The 19,187-nt window shown below is 38.1% G+C and overlaps 1 protein-coding gene across 3 annotated transcripts; it reads left to right on the plus strand.

Moving 5' to 3' along the window:
- Positions 1-732: 732 nt before the first annotated feature.
- GDAP1 (ganglioside induced differentiation associated protein 1) lies at positions 733-18,271 on the plus strand. Of its 3 annotated transcripts, none has more exons than XM_077163212.1 (6): positions 733-931; positions 1,669-1,861; positions 10,173-10,346; positions 11,881-11,975; positions 15,545-15,659; positions 16,617-18,271. In XM_077163212.1, exons 1-6 carry the CDS (start codon positions 815-817, stop codon positions 16,997-16,999), a joined length of 1,077 nt encoding a protein of 358 aa, XP_077019327.1. In that variant the 5' UTR covers positions 733-814; the 3' UTR covers positions 17,000-18,271. The 3 variants fall into 3 exon arrangements, with proteins under 3 accessions (XP_077019327.1, XP_077019329.1, XP_077019328.1); XM_077163213.1 differs by having other exon boundaries at positions 867-931; positions 1,669-1,716; XM_077163214.1 differs by lacking the exon at positions 1,669-1,861 and having other exon boundaries at positions 820-931.
- Positions 18,272-19,187: the final 916 nt, after the last annotated feature.

Below are 19,187 nucleotides of genomic sequence, written 5' to 3' on the forward strand. Positions count from 1 at the left end.
ACTTCCAGGGCCCACCAAAATGCTTCGAACATAATAGGTGCTCCATAAATATTTGCTCATTTCATGGTCATATTTATATATATTCTATGAAAGAGAAATTTTATGTGATGTTAAAATTTAGGAGGTGTACAATAATAACTAAACTAGTATAAAGTTATGACTCTGGACAATGCTATAAAGAGAATGTTAATAAGGCAACTAAATTTGTGAATCATAGGCAGTGACTAAAACCATACTAGGGTGTTTTGAATATTTAACACTTTACTTATTTGACTCTTATAAAAATCTTACGAGGGTAATAAAATTACTTCCACTTCAAGAATGGCGCACCCTGGGACTCAGCAACGCTAGGTCTCTTTTGATGAAAATTTAGATATCCTTACCCTGATGCTTTGTCTGGCAACCGGCACTTCCCTTCCGCCAAAGACACAGCTCCCCCTCCAAGAGAGCCCTAAGTATCTTGGGAAATTGCTGCCTTTATACCTGAGCAGCTTCCACTACACCTCCCAAACCGATGCAGTTCAACATTATTGAGTACTCACCCGAATAACCAGGGACTCATATTTTAGATTTTTTTCCTAGAGCATGTCCATTTGCACCTCCCACGTGACTTCCACGCCCCAGGAGCTCCCCTGCGCGCAGACGCCCGCACGCCCTTGCAGGCAGCCCGCAGCTTTGCAGCGGGCGAAACTACACTTCCCAGTGGCCTGTTCGCCGGCGGCTCCAGGAAAACCTACTAACGCTTTGCGGGGCAGTGTGGGTGGGAGAACTAGAGGCCGGAAAGTCGGGCCCACCAGCGCTCACGCACCCCGAAATGGCTCGGAGGCGAGAGGAACAGAGAGAGGGGTCGCCTCTGATGGCGGAAGGCAAGTTGGACGCTGAGGTTAAGCTAATTCTGTACCACTGGACGCATTCCTTCAGCTCTCAAAAGGTGAGGGCTGGGGCCTCGGCCCGGGCGGCGGCGCGGATCGAATTTCAGCACCGGGACAGCTCCCTCTGGGTCCCTCTCTGGGGCGCCAGCCCTCATGGAAAACAGCCCCTGAGGTCCTAACCTGGCTGCTCCCCGGAGGACAGGAATGCTCCCTGGAGGGCAGGAATGCATCTCGGCGGGGAGCGCGGAGAATCTGCCTGAGACGAAGTGCTATGACTCAGGTCCTGTCATTCATGAAATGCGACAAAAAAGCCTCATTGTCGTTACTTGGACGGGAGGCTTTACCCGCTGAGCCTTTGAGAGTGGGATGGAGGGAAGGGCCTCCACTGCCCTCACCTAATCTGCGGTTCCTTCGCTTACTTTTTCTCGTTCCCATTCACCGCTCTTCAACAAGGCCTAACATGCCTGGATTTCGGGTTCTAGTCTGGGGAAGGCCAGTGACTAGGTTTAGGATACAAAGAAAGTGGTAGTGGGGGAGGGAGGTGTGGGGCGGGGAGGGGAGCTGTGTAGTGAGTATGGACAGAACAATTTTCATTACTTATTTTGTTATCCTTTGTATTTTATAAGAATGAGACTCTAGAATATATCTCATTTGTTAATGCCAGGAATAGTTAAGAAAGAATATTGAGAATACTAATAACTCAAGAAAACACTGAAAGCATGCTTAGCGGTATCCAGGGAAGTCCTTTAATTGGAAGCCAACAGGCGGTGGTAGTAACCAGTGTGAACTCTTCCAGGTGCGCTTGGTAATTGCTGAAAAGGCATTGAAGTGCGAGGAACATGATGTAAGTCTGCCCCTGAGTGAGCACAATGAGCCTTGGTTTATGCGTTTGAACTCAACTGGAGAAGTGCCTGTCCTTATCCACGGGGAAAACATTATTTGTGAGGCTACTCAGATCATTGATTATCTTGAACAGACTTTCCTGGATGGTAATGTTAAGGCTATTTGTGATTTCTTGGTTTTACTTTCAACACAAATATATGTGCTTGCTTGCCTGCTTTCTTCCTTCTCTCCCACTGTTCCTCCTTCTCTCTCTCTTCCTTCCCTCTTCCTTCCTTCTTGGTTTCATGATGGTGAATTACTGATAAAAACCTTTTCCATTTCCATAAGCATCCAAATATAAGATAGGTCAATATTAATTTCTTTTAAGCCAGTGTTACACCATTTAAAAGAATTTCATGTAAACCAAATTTTATGGGTGAAACTTTCTTTTTACATAAACCTACAAACAAACAAAATGCTGCAGGTGTGTGAGGTTTCTGGTGGTTTATTAGCTTTTGAAGTCACATAGGTAATATTGCTTCTAATGTATACCATTAAAATCAATTTCATCTAGTATACCAAGTACTAATCATTTCCCTCAATGATTCCACCTTAAAATGGTAAGCTAAGAGGAAAAAAGAGGATTAAATTTTAGGCAACGGAGAATAGAATGTTGATATATTTTTAATTTTTTGCCCCTGAATATTTCTGTGTACTTTGAATTTTATATTTTTTCTAAGAAATTATAGGGCTTAAATTTGTTTAATGCATTTTAGTAATCATGTACTGACAGTCCATTATGTGTTAGACATTTTATAAATTTTATTCTATTCAGTCTTCTGAAGAACACATTTGAGACAAGCAGGGTGAACTAGTTATTCTTACTTTGTCCATAAAGAAAAAGAAACAGAGGTTGCCCAAGGAAATATAACTATTTTATGATAATATAGAGCTGAAATGTAAGTCTGTCATCTCTGAAGCCTCCATACTACACTATCTCTCAAAGTCATTGTTATGTATACATTGACTCACTTTTTCTTAATGATAAGCCATTGAGGTCAACTGTATCGTCAATGATTTGCCAAGATTGTGCAGATTATCACTGGCAGAGCACACTGCTTCTAGTTTTTAGCCAAGTACTCTTAATGTCGTATTAGCCTGTTCTCTTGGTTCCCATATCATACTGTTATAAGTCTTCAATACCTGTGTTCTTTCCCAATAAGCTCTAGGCTACTTGAGGGCAGGGACCGAGTGTTGGTTACCTTTGTCTTTTCTCAGTTGAATCTTGTGCCTGCACATAGTGCTGAAATAGTTTCATATGAATGAGTGATTGAATTAATAAAATTAAGTCCAAGCCAAGCTGATGATTGCATTCTTACAGTTTTGAAAAAGGATTGGTTAGAAGGTTCTAATCATGCTTTTCAGAAGCTGAAAGCTAGTTTTGTTTATCTGTCATCAGTTGTATTAATTGGTCAGGATGTAGTCATAATGTAACCTCAAATTACTGGAAGTTAATTGAGATAGAAAGATAATAGGCCCCCCCCAAATTGTCTGAGATATTTGGAAAGAAAATTGCATTACAAAATCTAAGTGGGGGAAAGGGGGAACCAGGGAACTAGATTAGCAATGGGCCAACTCCTTATTCTAATCCAAGCATTTAGTTCCCTCAGTTTCTGATTGGAGATTGTTTTAAAGGTGGTAATTGAGCTAAAAAGCACAGAATATAATGAAATGTTTTCTATTTCACTGTTACCTGCTATCCCTTAAAAGTTTATATGCTGAGGATTTACTGAAAATGATGGCTAACTGATTTGAAGACAATTTTTTCATCTTCAGCTTTTTGGAAATGGATAAGACTGTTTAATTGTATTTCTTGGGTGAAGTGATTGCAATAATGGTGGATAATAAAATAATTTCATAAGAATTATATTTTAGATAAAAAAAGACTTTAAGAAGATACAAATAATCATATTTGAATCTTTTGGTAACATTACCAGAGCTACTGCTACCCTGTCCACTCCTCCTTGTCCTTCTTCTCCTTCCCTTCCTTTTACATTGTTTCTCTAGTAAGAAATTCAGTGGTATTAGAATATGATACATTTCAACATAGAAATGTTAACGTCTATTAGGATTTCTTAAATTTTTTAGCATCCCCCTTTGTTTTGACTATATAATAATAACAAAGCTGAAAAACATTCTGAGTCCTGCCACATTAAATTTAAATAACCAAAGAAGGGAAATACTAAATTGTTCTTATTAGTATTTATTGAAACAGAAGAGAAAGCACTGTAGGCTAAGAGATAGGGTGAAAATATGGAAACTATGAGCTTTAATTCTGGTTGTGCCATTGGAATAAATAAGTGATCAGGGGTCTTGTATTTAGTTAGATGCAACTTGTATATCCTTGGTGACTCAACTTCTCTGTTTGTCCTCTTGGATTATATAATGCTATTTTAGCAATTGCTCAAAGATAAAGTGAGTCTGAGAAATCCTATTTCACTCTTTCTTTTACCCTAGGAGAGGAGCCTTTTGATTGGAAAGGATTAAAAAAAATTAATAGTAAGGGACCCAAAACCAATGAGTTACATAATTATTTATATAAATGAAGGATACTCTAGTTTACTCTAACCCAGATGAAATTTTTTTAGAATATCAAAATAAAATACTCAATAACATGTAAAGATGTTCATGATTATCTTTAAAATACTTAATTTTTACTTTAAGAACTCATGGAGTGGTTCAGTGGTAGAATGCTTGCCTTCCATGCAGGAGTCCCAGGTTCTATTCCTAGACTGTGTAACTAAAACAAACATACAAACAAAAAACAACAAAAAGAACCCCTGGAGATTAGGAAAAGAGCCAGACAATAGATAAATATAATAGAATAATTTTGTTTTACAAATTAACTACATTAATGGAGGATGGGTGATCTTGACAATAAGTTATCAATAAAAGCCAATAATAAAATAAAAGGCTTGAATGACCCCAGATTTTTTAAAAGAATAGGCTCGATCACTAGAATAAATTTTAAAAAAATCTATGGAGCTGTATGATGCAAACAGTGAGCCCTAAATTAAAGCATGGACTATAGTTAATAGTATAATTATAAAAATGTGCTTTTATCAACTGTAACAAATGTAACTCAGCAATGCAAGGTATTAGTAATAGAGTGGCATAAGGGAATCCTGTGTTTTATGTATGATTTTACTGTAAACCCACAGCTTCACCAATAAAAAAATTAAAAAAACAATAATAAAAGATCAGGTTCTATCTAGAACAGGGCAAATTATATCCCTCTGAATTCTAAGCTGATCAGAACATGTGGTATTTCATTCGGTTATGGATGGAACTTAAAGGAAAATTGGCAAGTTTAGATTGATAATAAGTAAATGGATTTCATGAGGTGCTTAGTTGTTCATAGGTACGATAGAGACTTTTACATTTAGCCATTCACAGCTGTCTGAAGGACAGAGTGTTGTGAACTGGTTTAGGGTTCGCTGTTTGCCATCCCTTATTAGTCTATTAGCTGGGGATGGCTTGCTGATCTGAAGACTATTTCTTAACCTTTTTGTGCATCAGTATTTACATATTTAAATCATTATGCTTTTGGGATAAGTCCACTAACTAACTGGTAGTTTTGGGGACAAATTTGATAGCCAAGACAATCCTCTGCAAGAATTAGTCTGTAAACTATTTAAGTTGAATAATGGCTATCTTTGATTTTTTTAAAGCAGTCACAGGGAAGTATGGTATAGACAGCTGTGATATTCCTGAGGGTAGAACGTGGATCACAGAAAGGATTTAGAAGCATTCAATTATGGATGCTCAACTGAGGGGTAGCCTGTTTATGAAGCAGAGAGCTTCCTATTCATTCATTCTTTCAATAATCATTTATTAAATATTAATTAGGTACAAGGTTTTAGAATACTTCAAAGATATTTCAAAGATCCCCAATCATTTAGAAGTTTACTAGCTTCACAGATAGTTTATTTCTATGAACCTAATATGAAAACAGTCATTCATATATGTTTCTGTTATTATTACTATTCAGTTGTGTGGGCTCCCTTTCATGTATATAGAACCTTTTTCTACTTGGACCTGTGATGAAGAATAGTTATATATGCATTTACTTATTCAAAGGATATTGTGAAGTGAAAAGACAACTAACAGAATGGGAGAAAATAATTGCTAACCATATATTTGATAAGGCTTTACTATCCAGAATATATACATAACTGTTATAACTCACCCTCAAAAAGATTTAAAAATGGGCAAAGGATTGGAATAGACATTCTACATAGGGAGATATGCAGAATGCTTGTATTATTTCTTTCTAATTTTTTTTTAACCTCTTTTGGTTTCTCATGCTTTGTTTATCATGTCTTTTGCTTTATGTCTGTCTGCCTTTTTCTAATTTGCTGCCTAAATTGATGTGCAATACAAGATCTGCTTTGTCCCCTACTTAGTCCTAGAAAGTTGGGTCTTGTACCTGGACTCTAGTCACCAAGCCTGGCTTCCACACTTGCCACCCCACTTCCTCATGCTGGGATCTCTTGTCATTGCTTCTTAAAGCTCACTGATTCCCTGTCTTGCTTTGGTAAGCTTTATGTTACTTTCCCACTCCTGAAAGAGCTGGAAGGCCAAGAAAGGAATCTCTTCCTTTTTTTTAACATCATAACAAAGATGCTGTATGGAAGGATTGAAAAATAAAATAGGATGTTAATGAGAGGGAAGATCTCTTGTATAGTAAGAAGGAAATTCTCAAGTGTGTTTTGAGACAGGGATAGTGCTCTGTTGTCTCCTGTGTGAGGAGGGTAGCAGCACATGGCACATGCAGTACGGGACAGGATGTTTTCAGGAGTACAAGGAGAGAGAGTAAGATGAGAAGAGAACTTGGGCTCAGTGGGGGTTTGTGCTCTGTCTGATAAAGTGTTTCAGGAAATAGTCATGTAGTCATGCTCCACTGAGTAGAAGAAAATTATTGTCATGGATTTAAATGTTTGTCCTCCTTTGAAAAATTCAGGCTTGGCCAGATAGTACTTCCCCAGAGAGCAATTAAATGGTATTTTTCCTGTTTTCTCTGCAAGGAAGTGGCATAATTCTTGAGACCAGCCCCAGGGCCTGGCACCAAAGAGTAGCTAGACCCAATAGCCATAAATTCATCCATTAGGGACGTATTTTTAAAATTTGTGACATTAATGATAGAATCAGGGGTTATTAACTTGGGGCCTTTGGCCTCCTAAAGCAGTGGCTCTTAAACTTTTTGGTCTCAAGACCCTTTTGTAGTCTTAAAATTATAAGGACACCAGAGAGCCTTAGTTTTTGTGGTCATCTCTAACAATATTTACATTAGAAATTAAAACTGAGAAAATATTAAAACATGAGAATATACTACATTCCATTAATTGTTAGAGTAATGGAGTCATCTCATGTTGTAAAGTTTCTGGAAAACTCCATTGTATACCCAAGAGAGAATGAAAGGGAAAAATGTAATTAACACCTGTTTTAGTGTGCCAACACTGCTGGAATGCAACACACCAGAAACTCAATGGCTTTTATAAAAGGGATTTATTTAGTTACAAATGTCAGTTCTTTGTAGGAAAGGCAGGTTACTTTCATCTGAGTTCCTCAGCAACATGCAAAGGCACACGGCAATGTCTGCTGCCCTTTCCTCCCAGCTTCTTGGTTCAAACAGCTTTCCATGGGGTGATTCCTCTCTGCATCTCTAAATGCCAGGGTCTAAGCTGGTTCTGAGCTCTGTTGTGCTGTGCTGAGCTGCTGGGCTGCTGAGCTGTCTCTCTTTCTCTTCTAACTTCTTTTAAGCCTCCAGTTGATCAAATTAAAATGTCACTCATTGTGGAAGGCACTCCTCTTAGCCAACTTCAGATATAATCAGCCATATATGAAATTCACATGCTGATGGTTTAAGTCCACACAGCAGAACAACTAGGCACATCACCTGGCCAAGCTGACACCTGAACCTAACTATTACAACAGCTTAATATTATTATAAAAATGGTTCTAACTTTGTGGGATCCCTGTAAGCATCTTGGAGAAAGCCCAGGAGTCCACAAATCACACTTTTGAGAACTGTTGCCCTAAAGGGTATCTGAATAGAATTCAGGAGGTTTAAGACTTTGATGGGGGGAAAATTATATATTGATTTTTCACTAATTTCTAATGGAAATTTAGCATTTCCAGCCATTACCAGTGTAGACATGATACATAGCAATATTAGGAGTGCCTGTGACTTTGTTACTAATAGAAATCCCAAATATGTTCATAGTATATTAAATTATTACAGTATCGCAAATATGTTCACAGCATATTGAATTATTACAGATATCTTGAAATATTATATATACTCATCAGTACTTTGAAATTATGGTAGTTATTAGACCTGCTAAATTTTGTTAATGTATTAATAAAGATACACCTATGTTTGTATTTTATAATTTAAAATGATTTTAATGCCTGATTTTAATATAATCATCTTCCTTTACAATTCTCTGTGTTGCATTTTATGCATTTAAAAACATTATTTTGAGGAGTCCAGCCTTCAGACTACCAAAAAGGTCACTGGCACAAAAAAGATTAGGAAGTTCTTATAGTGGTTCAATTGTAGAATGCTCACTGCCATGCGGGAGACCTGGGTTTGATTCCCGGCCCATACCTGCCCCTCCCCGCCAAAAAAAAGTTCTCATAGTTCCAAGACCCTTTAGAAAGTGTCTAGTCTCTCTGTCCTTATAGAAATGTCTACTGTGCATTGTGTGGGATAATGGTGATATTACTGACGTTCTGAAAGGTCGATCTGAGGAACTGTTAGATCAGTGATGTTGAGAGGCTGGCTGCCACATAGATTCTCTCCATGCCACAATTGTACATGGGGTCAGCAATGAAGTGTGCTCTTTATCTATAAATCCACCGTTAGGAGCAGTATGTAGCTGATTTTCAGTCTCAGTTATTCTAATACAGCCTTCAGAATTGGACTGCTCAACAGGAAATTAGTTATTTGGTTTGGAAGTAATCCATCTTCTTTATTCCTTAGAGAGTCAGAAATAACCTGCTGGCTTAAAAAGCTTATTCTATTTGGTCTGGCATTATGAGATCTTGCTTTACATGCTGTGTCGGGACAACCAACTTTGGATTATCAACTTTTATGAACAAGTGTAGAATACTCAAAGGTTTCTAAATTATGTTAATTACCAAACCATGAAAGAAATGAATGAAGAAAGTTGAGGCTGCTCTTTTCTGTAGTTGGAATTAGCTAGTAGGCATGTTTGAGGCAGTTTGAGAGCCAGATGGAAAATGACCTTGAAGTGACATAGCCCTGAACTTTGGATTAAGTGATTCTCCTTTATTCTTCTTGGAATAGTCTCTGAAATGTAAACTCTTTGAAGATAGTACAGTGTGTAATAAAGCAGATCACAGGACTAGGATTTAGATGAATTTCGCTCTTATTCTGACTCTAATTAGCTGTAGGATCTTGGGAGAACTTCTCAAGCTCTATATCTCAGTGTTCTCATAACTTCTAGAGAGCTTCTCCAAGTCAGGTATTTTATAATACTGGAATTTTGGGGATATATATTAATTAATTAAAATGTGTGATTATATTTATATTAGGCACTGGGGATTCGACAGAGAGCAATACATGGTCCCTGACCTCAAGGATTCTGCAGTCTAGATTTTATCCAGCAAATGAAGATAAATATAAAACCCAATTCCCAAAGATAAATTTTGAGAAATTCCTGGGGAAAGTGCAACTGAGATATTTGAGCAAAGGCCTTTCCTACAGGAAAGCTGTTATCTGCCTGGGATAATGGGCAATTGAGTTAATATTATTAGTCTATAATGAAGATTTTTATCTCACATTCACATGAGAAAGTCAACAAGGCCGCTCTTTGTGTTGATTGGAAACCCTGAAAAGAATGGTCCCTGATCATCTTCCTGTAATGAGTCTTATTTACTCAACTAACCTTCCCTGAGGGCCTCAAATATATGAGGCACTGTGCTCGACCCTGGGTCATTGGCTCCTTTCCCTGAAAGGGATCTTGTGGGAAAATGATACGAACAGTTAATTATAGGGGATGAGGGCTATAACGGAGTATGTACCAGGTAGATGGTGTACAGAAGAAGGCACACCTGACCCAGTCAGATGCTGGTAGTTGTAGAGATGAGTGAAAATGCTCTACAGAAGGGGTGGCATACATACCTGCATCTTAGTGATAAGCACCATTTTGCAAGATGGAAATTAGAGAACACCATTGTAATAATTGTTTGGAATCTGGTCTGGTAGATCAGGTGATTTCAAAATTTGAATTTGGACTAGTGGGCTAGGGAGACATAAGAATCTTTTAAATGCCCAGGTATAATATTGAAAATGTTGATGAAGAAAGGCTTGAGTTTTTGTTTTTGTAAGTAACATCTCATTTGGAATTCTTTTAAAAATGTGTCTATATGCTTGTGTGTGTATTTTAGAAAAAACACCAAGGTTAATGCCTGAGAAAGGAAGCATGTATTACCCACGGGTACAGCATTATCGAGAGTTGCTTGACTCCTTGCCTATGGATGCCTATACACATGGTTGCATTTTACATCCTGAGCTAACTGTGGACTCCATGATCCCAGCCTATGCAACGACAAGGATTCGCAGTATGTAAAAATCTTAAAGACCTGGAATTATGTCTTATGTTTCTTATAACTCATTTTTGAGGCCTAGCATGTCTCACAGTCATTGAGGGAAGACTGGGAATATGGTTGATGAGTTTGCTTCATGGAGGTTGCATCAATCCTACAGATTGATTCATGCACCAGTCTGAATAATCTGTGCCTTCAAACTGTTCACTGACATTTATTGTGTATAAAATCTGATTTTTCAGGTCTTGGCTTTGAGGGCCAACCTTGGATAAAACTCAGAAGAGTGGCTTCTAGAAAAGCAAAGAATATATCATCATGGGCAGATGGACCAGGGGTCAGGAAAGTTGGGATCTGCCTGGGATAATGGGCAATTGAATTAATATTGCTAGTCTTTAATTTTCATTTCAGTTATGTGAGGGAGTTGGACTATAAGGATCTCTATGCATTCCTCTGCACTAAGTTCAATAATTGGAGAGTGGGTATTCAGTAATATTGAGAGTAAGTTTTGATGTCTAACCCTCTCCCTTTCTCCTGTCATGATGACAGAGAAAGGTTAATGCATGAGATGGGAGAGAAGGAGCTGTGCTGTATGGCACAAGGGACTGGGGACAGGAAGGAAAGGAAGGTTTTTGAACAAATGACAACTTATGTGGATCCAGAGTTCTGGACTCCATCTACCATAAATACAATCCTATTACATCTAATGTGATTAGAAAGAGCAATGGTTTGCACAGTGCTTTATAATTTAAAAGGCATTTTTAGCAAGTGCGTATGTATAAAAAATTTTAGTATTCATAACATATCATTGCAATCTAATGACCCTCACCCACTCCCTATTTTAAGATAAGGAAACAGAGGTTATGAAAGTTTAAGTAGCTTTCCCAAGATCACATTACTAATTAGTGGTGGAGCTAGAACTCAAACCCAGGTCTTCTAAGTCCAGAAACTATGTTTTTTTTTTATTACATCACACCTCACTTTTATCAATCTCTTAATCACCTGTTTTTCTTTTTACTACCCTTCCTCCTTTTATTTTCCCTCCCTTCTCTCCTCTTCTCTTCTTTCTATCCTTTCCTCCTGCTTCTCCCTTTCCTCTTATTCCTCCTTCTCTTTGTAAGTACTGATTATGTGATTTGAAATATGTATTCCAGCTATAATCCCAAGGCCTCTAGTTATTATTTTAAAAAAATGTCTTTTTCCTTCCCTTTATAAAGAAGTTCATTATATAAAACTTGAAAAGTATTGAAATGTAGAACTACGTGTGTTGAGCGCTGATAATATGCAGGGCATTGCTCTAAGTGCTTTTCATGGTGCTTCTTATTTAATCCTCACCCTATGTGGCAGATAATCTTATATTTCCACTTTACAGGTGAGGAAGCTAAGGCACAGAGAAGGTGCATTTGAGGCAGAGGCAGGGTTCTTTCTGCTCATAGGCCTGGTGTCTGTTCTAGAGCTCATACTCTTAACCATCAAGTGGCCTACCTTCTCCCTGTTTCTCACGTTGAAGGGAGGACATTGTTTTTATTTCAGAAATGTTTTTTCTTATTAGGCCAAATTGGTAACACAGAGTCTGAACTGAAGAAACTTGCTGAAGAAAATCCAGACTTACAAGAAGCATACATCGCAAAACAGAAGCGTCTTAAAGTAAGTAAACTAGGCTGTCCTCAATTGACATTCACTGTATGAAATATTCTACTTTTTGTAAAGTGTCACTATTTCTGGAACATCTATCAAATATCGTGATTTATCAGTCCATGTTACCTTTGACTTTTAACCAATTTTAAGATTTGATTTGAGATCTGATATTCAAATCTAATGAAACAGTTGCTTAAAAAGCAAATATCATGCATGCTGTCTCCAAGGAAACTTATATAACATCAAAGCAAGTGTATTGGTTTCCTAAGGCTGTTGTAACAAAGTACCACAAACTAGGGGCCTTAAAATAATAAAAATTTAATTCTGACCTCCACAGTTCTGGAGGTCAGAAGTTCCAAATCAAGGTGTCGGCAGGGTTGGTTCCTTCTGGAGGCTCTGAGGGAGAATCTGGTGCCTCTTTCCCAGCTTCTTGTACTTGTCAACAATCCTTGGCATTCCTTGGCTTGATGTATCAATTATTACCATCTCTGCCTCTGTCTCGGCATGATGTGCTTCTCTCTGTATGTTTCCTCTGTGTCTCTGTGTCTGAATCTCCTTTTCTTTATAAGGACTAGATCCAGTCATACTGGACTTAGGATCCATCATAATCCAAAATGACTTCATTTTAATTTATCTATTTACATCTTCAGAGACCCTACTTCTAAGTAAGTTCTGGGTTGACTTGACTTTTTAAGGGAAACTATCTAATCCGGTACAGCAAGTTAATAAAATATTCTAGAAATCTATTATTTTAGGTATTCCTGCCACCTTAAGGAAGGCTTAGCTAAACCCATGCATCTCTGCGGATTACACACGGAACTTGTACAGATCACTGATCACTTCCCTACTGGTCCCATAGGAGCTGGACTTTGTTTTATGTTACAGTCAGCCTTTCTGTTTCTGTTGATTCCTTCTCCACATCCCAGCAACATATGCAAGTTTCTCCCATACTAAACGTGTAGTAGACATCAACACTCCCAAATGTCCCTCAATTTCCTGTCTTCCTTTATCCTTATTTAGCTAAGTGAGCTTCACAGAAAAAAACACCTACATACAATATCACATTCCTTACTTTCCACTCGCTCTTTAATGCACTGCATTTAGATTTCTCCCTCATCCCTGATTCTTCAGTTATTCATTAATTTAAGTCTCATTGAGGTCCAGATTCTGTGCTTGGTGTTGGAGATACAGGCAGAAATAATGCCTAGTCCTTTCCCTAGGGACATTACAGTTTAGTAGCAGGATATACTCACATCCTATAGGTGCAGTGATATGTATGATGGACACGTGGGGCTCTGGAGAAGGGAGTGGTTATTTTTAACATGCAGAGCTATGAAAGGCATCAGTGAAAGAGGAGCTTAGTGTTAAAATTGGTGGGTTGTTCAGTGGGTAGGAAAGGAGAAGAACCTCTTCAAGGAAAGCAAAGGCCACAAAGGTATCTGCAAAGGCTGGAGTGTGGGTTGTGAAGTGAGGCTTAGGTGGGAGGCAAGGCAGAGGCCAGCTAATAGAAGATCTAGTAAACCATGTCGAGTCTGGGCTTGATTCTGCAGACACACACTTAAGAGCCACTAAAGTTAGAAAATTTTTGAGTTACAAAATTTACAAAATATTTGGTAAAAGTCAGAAGGATGGATTGAAGGCTGCAGGACTTGTTGGCAGGTAGTATTCTATCCAACAAGCTTAAATGAAAGCCTAAACCAAGTCAGGGCAAATAGGGGTCTGGAGGGAGGGAGGGAAGAATTTTCAAGGTTTTAAGGATGTAGGAAATATGGGAAGGACCTTGGAAGTCTGAGGGAATGAGAGCCTTCTAACATGATTCCTAGGTTTCTAACTTGAATGACTGGGTAATGGCAGTGTAACTGAGAAAGAGTGTAATTATGAGAGGAGGTGGTAGAGAAGCAGGGATGAAAGGGATGATAATGGATAAGGTTTTAGCCATGGTATAGCTCAGGTCCCTGAGGAACATTTAAGTGGAGAGTTTAGTAGAACTGCCTGTAGAAATAGACAGGACTGAGCTAGAGATTTTTGGTTATCAACATAGAAACCAGGCAAATAGAAACCATTTAGAAAAGCAGGCAGAGGAAAAAGAAAATACTGAATTCTGGGGAGCACCACAATTTCAAGCAATGTTGAAGTGTTTTTTTTTTTTTTTTTTTTTAGCATATCAATCTTTAAAAATTTGGTGTAAGTTATGGGCCTCTCTCCAGGGATATGTACCTAACTCCTTACCCTTAGCATACATTTTCAGGGGGATCATGGAACTCTTAATTAATACCCCTTCAAAGTTTTCCAAGGTACATGGATCTTGTGTTAAGATCCCCTGATTTTAATGATAGACTGAGGATGATTCCATAAAAAGGCTGAGAAATGGGAGATCGAGAGTTTGAGTAAAGAAAGTCATTTAAGAAGATGCTAAAAAGAAGTTATACAAAGTGAGAATTACAGTATGGCCACTGGGTCTGGTTTTTAGGCAGTGATTGGTGGGTTTGGTCAGAGGAAATTTAGTGGTATTGTGAGAATCCTGAAAAGTGAGAGTGCTTAAGCCGAATCTCCCTAGGACCTTCCCTTTTCCCTCCCCTTCATCTCCATTTTTTCACTTCCTGCACTAATTCTATCCATTGTCTTTTTTTTTCTTTGCCTTTCAAAATTTTCATTTGCTTATCTTTCAGTGCTTGATAGTGGCAGTAGTGGGGATTATTTAAAAAAGTGAAAGTATTCTAGGGCTAAAGAAGTTGTCACTAATGCAAGCTTCAGCTAGATATTGCTATTTACCATGATTTGCCAAACCTCAACCAAAACCATTCTGGCCAACCTTAAAGAACACCTAGGACTTTATCTGAGATTCTACAAAGGTTCCATGCATTATGATTATTTTGCAGAAACCTACAACTTCTGATTGGGTTCCTAGGCCAGATAAATCCTGAAACCCAGAACATTAACTAGTTCCATCCCTTTATCCTGTATTATCTTTCCAACATGAAAAAGTTAGAATGGGTATAGCCCAGATACCCCTAAAGATTGGGAAAAGGATCAAAGGAGAAGGTAGAGTTATAACAGAGAAAATAGGATTTAACAAATGAGTATGATTGCTGAATCGTTATATTGATATTTCTTTTAGTCTCCAGTGTCTTAGAGCAGCTAGAAGGGAAAACCTAACATTGTGGAACTATAATCCATACCAAACACTGAAATCTATTCTACAACTAATTGCTGTGCTGTGCTATGAAATTTATTGCTTTTTTGGTAGATATGTTATTTTTCACAATAAAAAAAAAGAAGTTGTCACCATTGCCAAAATTCCATTCTTGACTAAGAGTTTTTTTGTGCCTCTCACATCTTGGTCACGCTGGTTGTTTGGTCCCACAGGAGTTGGCAGTGAGCAGTGAGTCTGGTTTTGGGGGCATTTTCACAGCTGAGGTATTTTCTCTTAATTTTGTTCTGGCTTTAACAAAGTTATTATATTTCTTCCAATTTATCAGAAGAAAATTGGCTCCAGCTTAATGAGAGTTTGTATCTACTTTGCTCTCTATAGACTTTTTCAGGTATAAATAACATTTTTTTTTTTTTTTTTTTTTTAGTCAAAGTTGCTTGACCATGACAATGTTAAATATTTGAAGAAAATTCTTGATGAGTTGGAGAAGGTCCTGGATCAGGTTGAAACTGAGTTGCAAAGAAGAAATGAAGAAACCCCAGGTAGGTTCTCATTTTCATTGTTTTTCTCTTTTTCTCAACATCAGTAGTATTTATGGGAACATTCTTTGATTTCACCAAAAACACTGTGTAATCTATTTTTTTATTGATATTTTATTCATTGGGAGCTTTACTTACTCTAGTACCAATAATATTGAGTTCAGCAGGACCCTGGTGTCTGTAACACAGACTGCATTTAAATGCAATATGATTCTGCACAATTTAAATTATGGTTAGGAGATTATTCCTAACCTTACTTATTTTGTAAATTTATAATTATAGTTTGGGGTTTGGTTAAAATCTAATTGCCTGAATGAATGCACCCTCTAGTTTTTTTTCTGAGGCAAGGAGATAACCTCTAATCAAAAGGAAAGCATATGGCAGGGGCCAGCATGTGTGTATCTGCAGGGCTAGCTGGTGAGCATTCATATATTTTACCTGTGAGTCATTGCTCAGGTGGGTGCATGTGGACTGCACTACTCTAGCTCACAGAAAAGTTGAAGGGGATATTACCTGAAGCTTATTTCACAATAGGGATGCTCTTCTGCTCTGAATAAATAACTAAAAGCAGCTGTCACTAAGTGATGTTTCAGGTCCTAAAGCATACCTGTTGTTTTCCTGAATCAGAAGGAGGTATCTGTTAACTCCTCTTGGCCTGGCAGCTCTCAACTCTTCAGAGGCCTTTACAAAATTAGAAAGGCTTTGAGCTCAAGTAGCTTCAGTTTCACTTGGGACCTGAGTGGCTGACAAATGGGAGGCAAGTCTCCCTTATTTTGGATACATATGCATGGATTTTTCTTTTATTTTTTAGCACCTACTGTGAGTGATTATCAAGAAAATGTACCATGACCTTCATCTCTTGCTTTCCTTGTTCTTGCCCTTAAGGCTGTGATAGATTTCAGTCACAGTCTATCTACGTGGTGCTTGCCCCTAATTCTCCGTGTCCCTTTCTCTGATTAGAGGAGGGCCGCCAGCCTTGGCTTTGTGGAGAATCCTTCACCCTGGCAGACGTCTCGCTTGCTGTCACATTGCATCGATTGAAGTTCCTGGGGTTTGCGAGGAGAAACTGGGGAAATGGAAAGCGACCAAACTTGGAAACCTATTATGAGCGTGTCTTGAAGAGAAAAACATTTAACAAGGTTTTAGGACATGTCAACAATATATTAATCTCTGCCGTGCTGCCAACAGCATTCCGGGTGGCCAAGAAAAGGGCCCCAAAAGTTCTTGGCACTACCTTTGTGGTTGGTCTGCTTGCAGGAATGGGATATTTTGCCTTTATGCTTTTCAGAAAGAGGCTTGGCAGCATGATATTAGCACTCAGACCCAGACCAAATTATTTCTAGGCTTGTAGTGCTCTGACAGTGGCAACTCGTCCAACCATTCAGCTAGACACTTGTCCTCCCTTCAGGCCCAGTGAAGAATTATTCTGGGCAACTAGAACAAGGCATAATTTACTTTGCTCTGCATAGTTTATTTGGGGAGAGGAGGCTATGAAAATGTTTTTGTAGGCTGGTAACTTTGAGATTACTTATTTGTCAGTCAGAACTAACCCATCCTTAATAATTGTGCAAGGTCTAGACATGCAAATACTGATGTGTAGAGAACAGACCTTTAACTCAAATGCCAGTTCAAGTTCTGAATTATTTGTGCAGAAAGTGATAATGAGCAATGCTTGTCCATAGCTCTTTATCTGAGATACTCTGGGTGTGCTGAATGTTGAGTAGTTAGCAGTATTTTCTCCTTAAATTCCCAACTCATTTTTGTTATACAGCGCAACTGTTCAGACAGCAGCAGAGCCCAGCAGTGCTTCATGGTCTTACTGCTTGCTTTAAGACAGAAATAGGGCAAAGGGAAGAGGGGAGAATGTAGTATATCTAGTGTAGAGTACCTCCAGCGTGAACTCATGGTTACCTGTCCCCTTGGTAAAGAATGCCTGTAACTACTGTGGCCACTGCCTGTACATCCTTTTATACTTGAGAACCTTAGGGAGGAAAGGGAGAAGGGATTGATGGGGAGAAGCCTGGGCTTAACATTTATGGCATGTCATTTATCCTCAATGTTTATTTTAAATGCATATGAATTGTGCCCATTGATTTAATAAGATTAATTGCGTATATACTTGGGTATGAAATGTTCTTGGTAACACATCTGCTAGCATTTACATGAAACTCTTAAGTGACAATAAAATAGTTCATGACCTTTCCTCATGGTTTCCTAATTTGATGGCATCTATTAAATATTACTTCTGTGGATTATCGTTTTTAGGACAGATGTGGCATTTAGGTAACTGTCCCAGTGAATCACTAGCACAGAATGTGGCTAGACAGTAGGTATTTTGATGATTTGGGAGTAGCAAATACTTTCATTCTGTATTTGGGGAAGCTGATATCTCAGCACAGAAACTGTTGTCTAGACCATGCATCTGTTTATTATCATGAATCAAGCCTTAAAAGGTTACAGAAAAAGAGAAAGATCTAGTCTCAGCCTTGGAAATTCATTTAGTAGAGATAAAATAAATGTATAGACAATGATGCCCATCATTTTCATCCATGTATATCCAGTCCTTTTTTGAGGGGTGGGCTGGTGGGGGGGGGTTCTTCAGTCCATGTGGGAAGGGCACTCCTCATGAGTTCCATGAACAACTATGGAACTATGTCATACAGTCAGCTCAGTTATTGGACAGGAAAAATCATTCATGTTGACAGGAAAGCAGAGTTTCTCTGGAGCTTGCTCTAAAGGTTCTGGAGCTAGTTTTGGTTCTCTTATGAGTGGCATGTGTAGAGACGATGAGCTAAGTTTCAAGTGAATAGTAACTTGCTTGGAGTATTCAAGATGGCTATGCAAAATGACCAAAGAATATACTGACTTTTTCCATAATGGTAAATAGTGATACTAGGAAACAATGACTTCGTGATGGTAAAATGTTTCTATAATTCCATTACATGATCCAGCTGTTTAGGAAAATCTTTTTTTTTTTAGCTGTTAAAATTAATTTTACTTAAATATTGTTTTAACATGGTATCAATATAAAAATTATTGATCTTTTACATTCTAATTTTGTTCTAACTCTTTGGAATCCAGTGTGAATTTGACACATACAGGATTACATCTAGCTACATTTTAAGCACTCAAAAGTCACCATGTGGCTAGTAGCTATCATTGTTTTAGAAAATCTTGATGAATCTTGTGATCTGTTTATCAAAATTAATAACACCTTCAAGAGTATACTGAATTCAACAACAGTTAACAGTTTGGCAGCTTTTATGTCTTAATTTTGCATATTAGCACATCATTATGTGGAATGAGTGAATGTGTTTGTTGCTGAGACATTCTATTACATGCATTCATAAAAGAACCACAAAATTCATTATTCAGTAGTTCACAGTGTTTCAGAGTTCTTTATGACATTCTCTTAGAATCAACTGAGACATGAGGAAATAAAAAATTTTTTTTTAACTTTAAAGATAAGATTTATTTGGAGAAAACAAAAAACCCACAATCCAAAGGATGGGGATTTTACATCTCAAGACA

The sequence above is a fragment of the Tamandua tetradactyla genome, chromosome 6, assembly GCF_023851605.1.
Source record: "Tamandua tetradactyla isolate mTamTet1 chromosome 6, mTamTet1.pri, whole genome shotgun sequence".
Taxonomy (NCBI): Eukaryota; Metazoa; Chordata; class Mammalia; order Pilosa; family Myrmecophagidae; genus Tamandua; species Tamandua tetradactyla.

Excerpts from the sequence above, each read along its gene's own strand:
- GDAP1 (XM_077163212.1), top strand. The coding sequence starts at position 815 with ATGGCTCGGAGGCGAGAGGAACAGAGAGAGGGGTCGCCTCTGATGGCG. Across the intron at positions 1,862-10,172 it reads TGAACAGACTTTCCTGGATG|AAAAAACACCAAGGTTAATG; the intron begins GTAATGTTAAGG and ends TGTGTATTTTAG. Across the intron at positions 15,660-16,616 it reads AAGAAATGAAGAAACCCCAG|AGGAGGGCCGCCAGCCTTGG; the intron begins GTAGGTTCTCAT and ends TTCTCTGATTAG.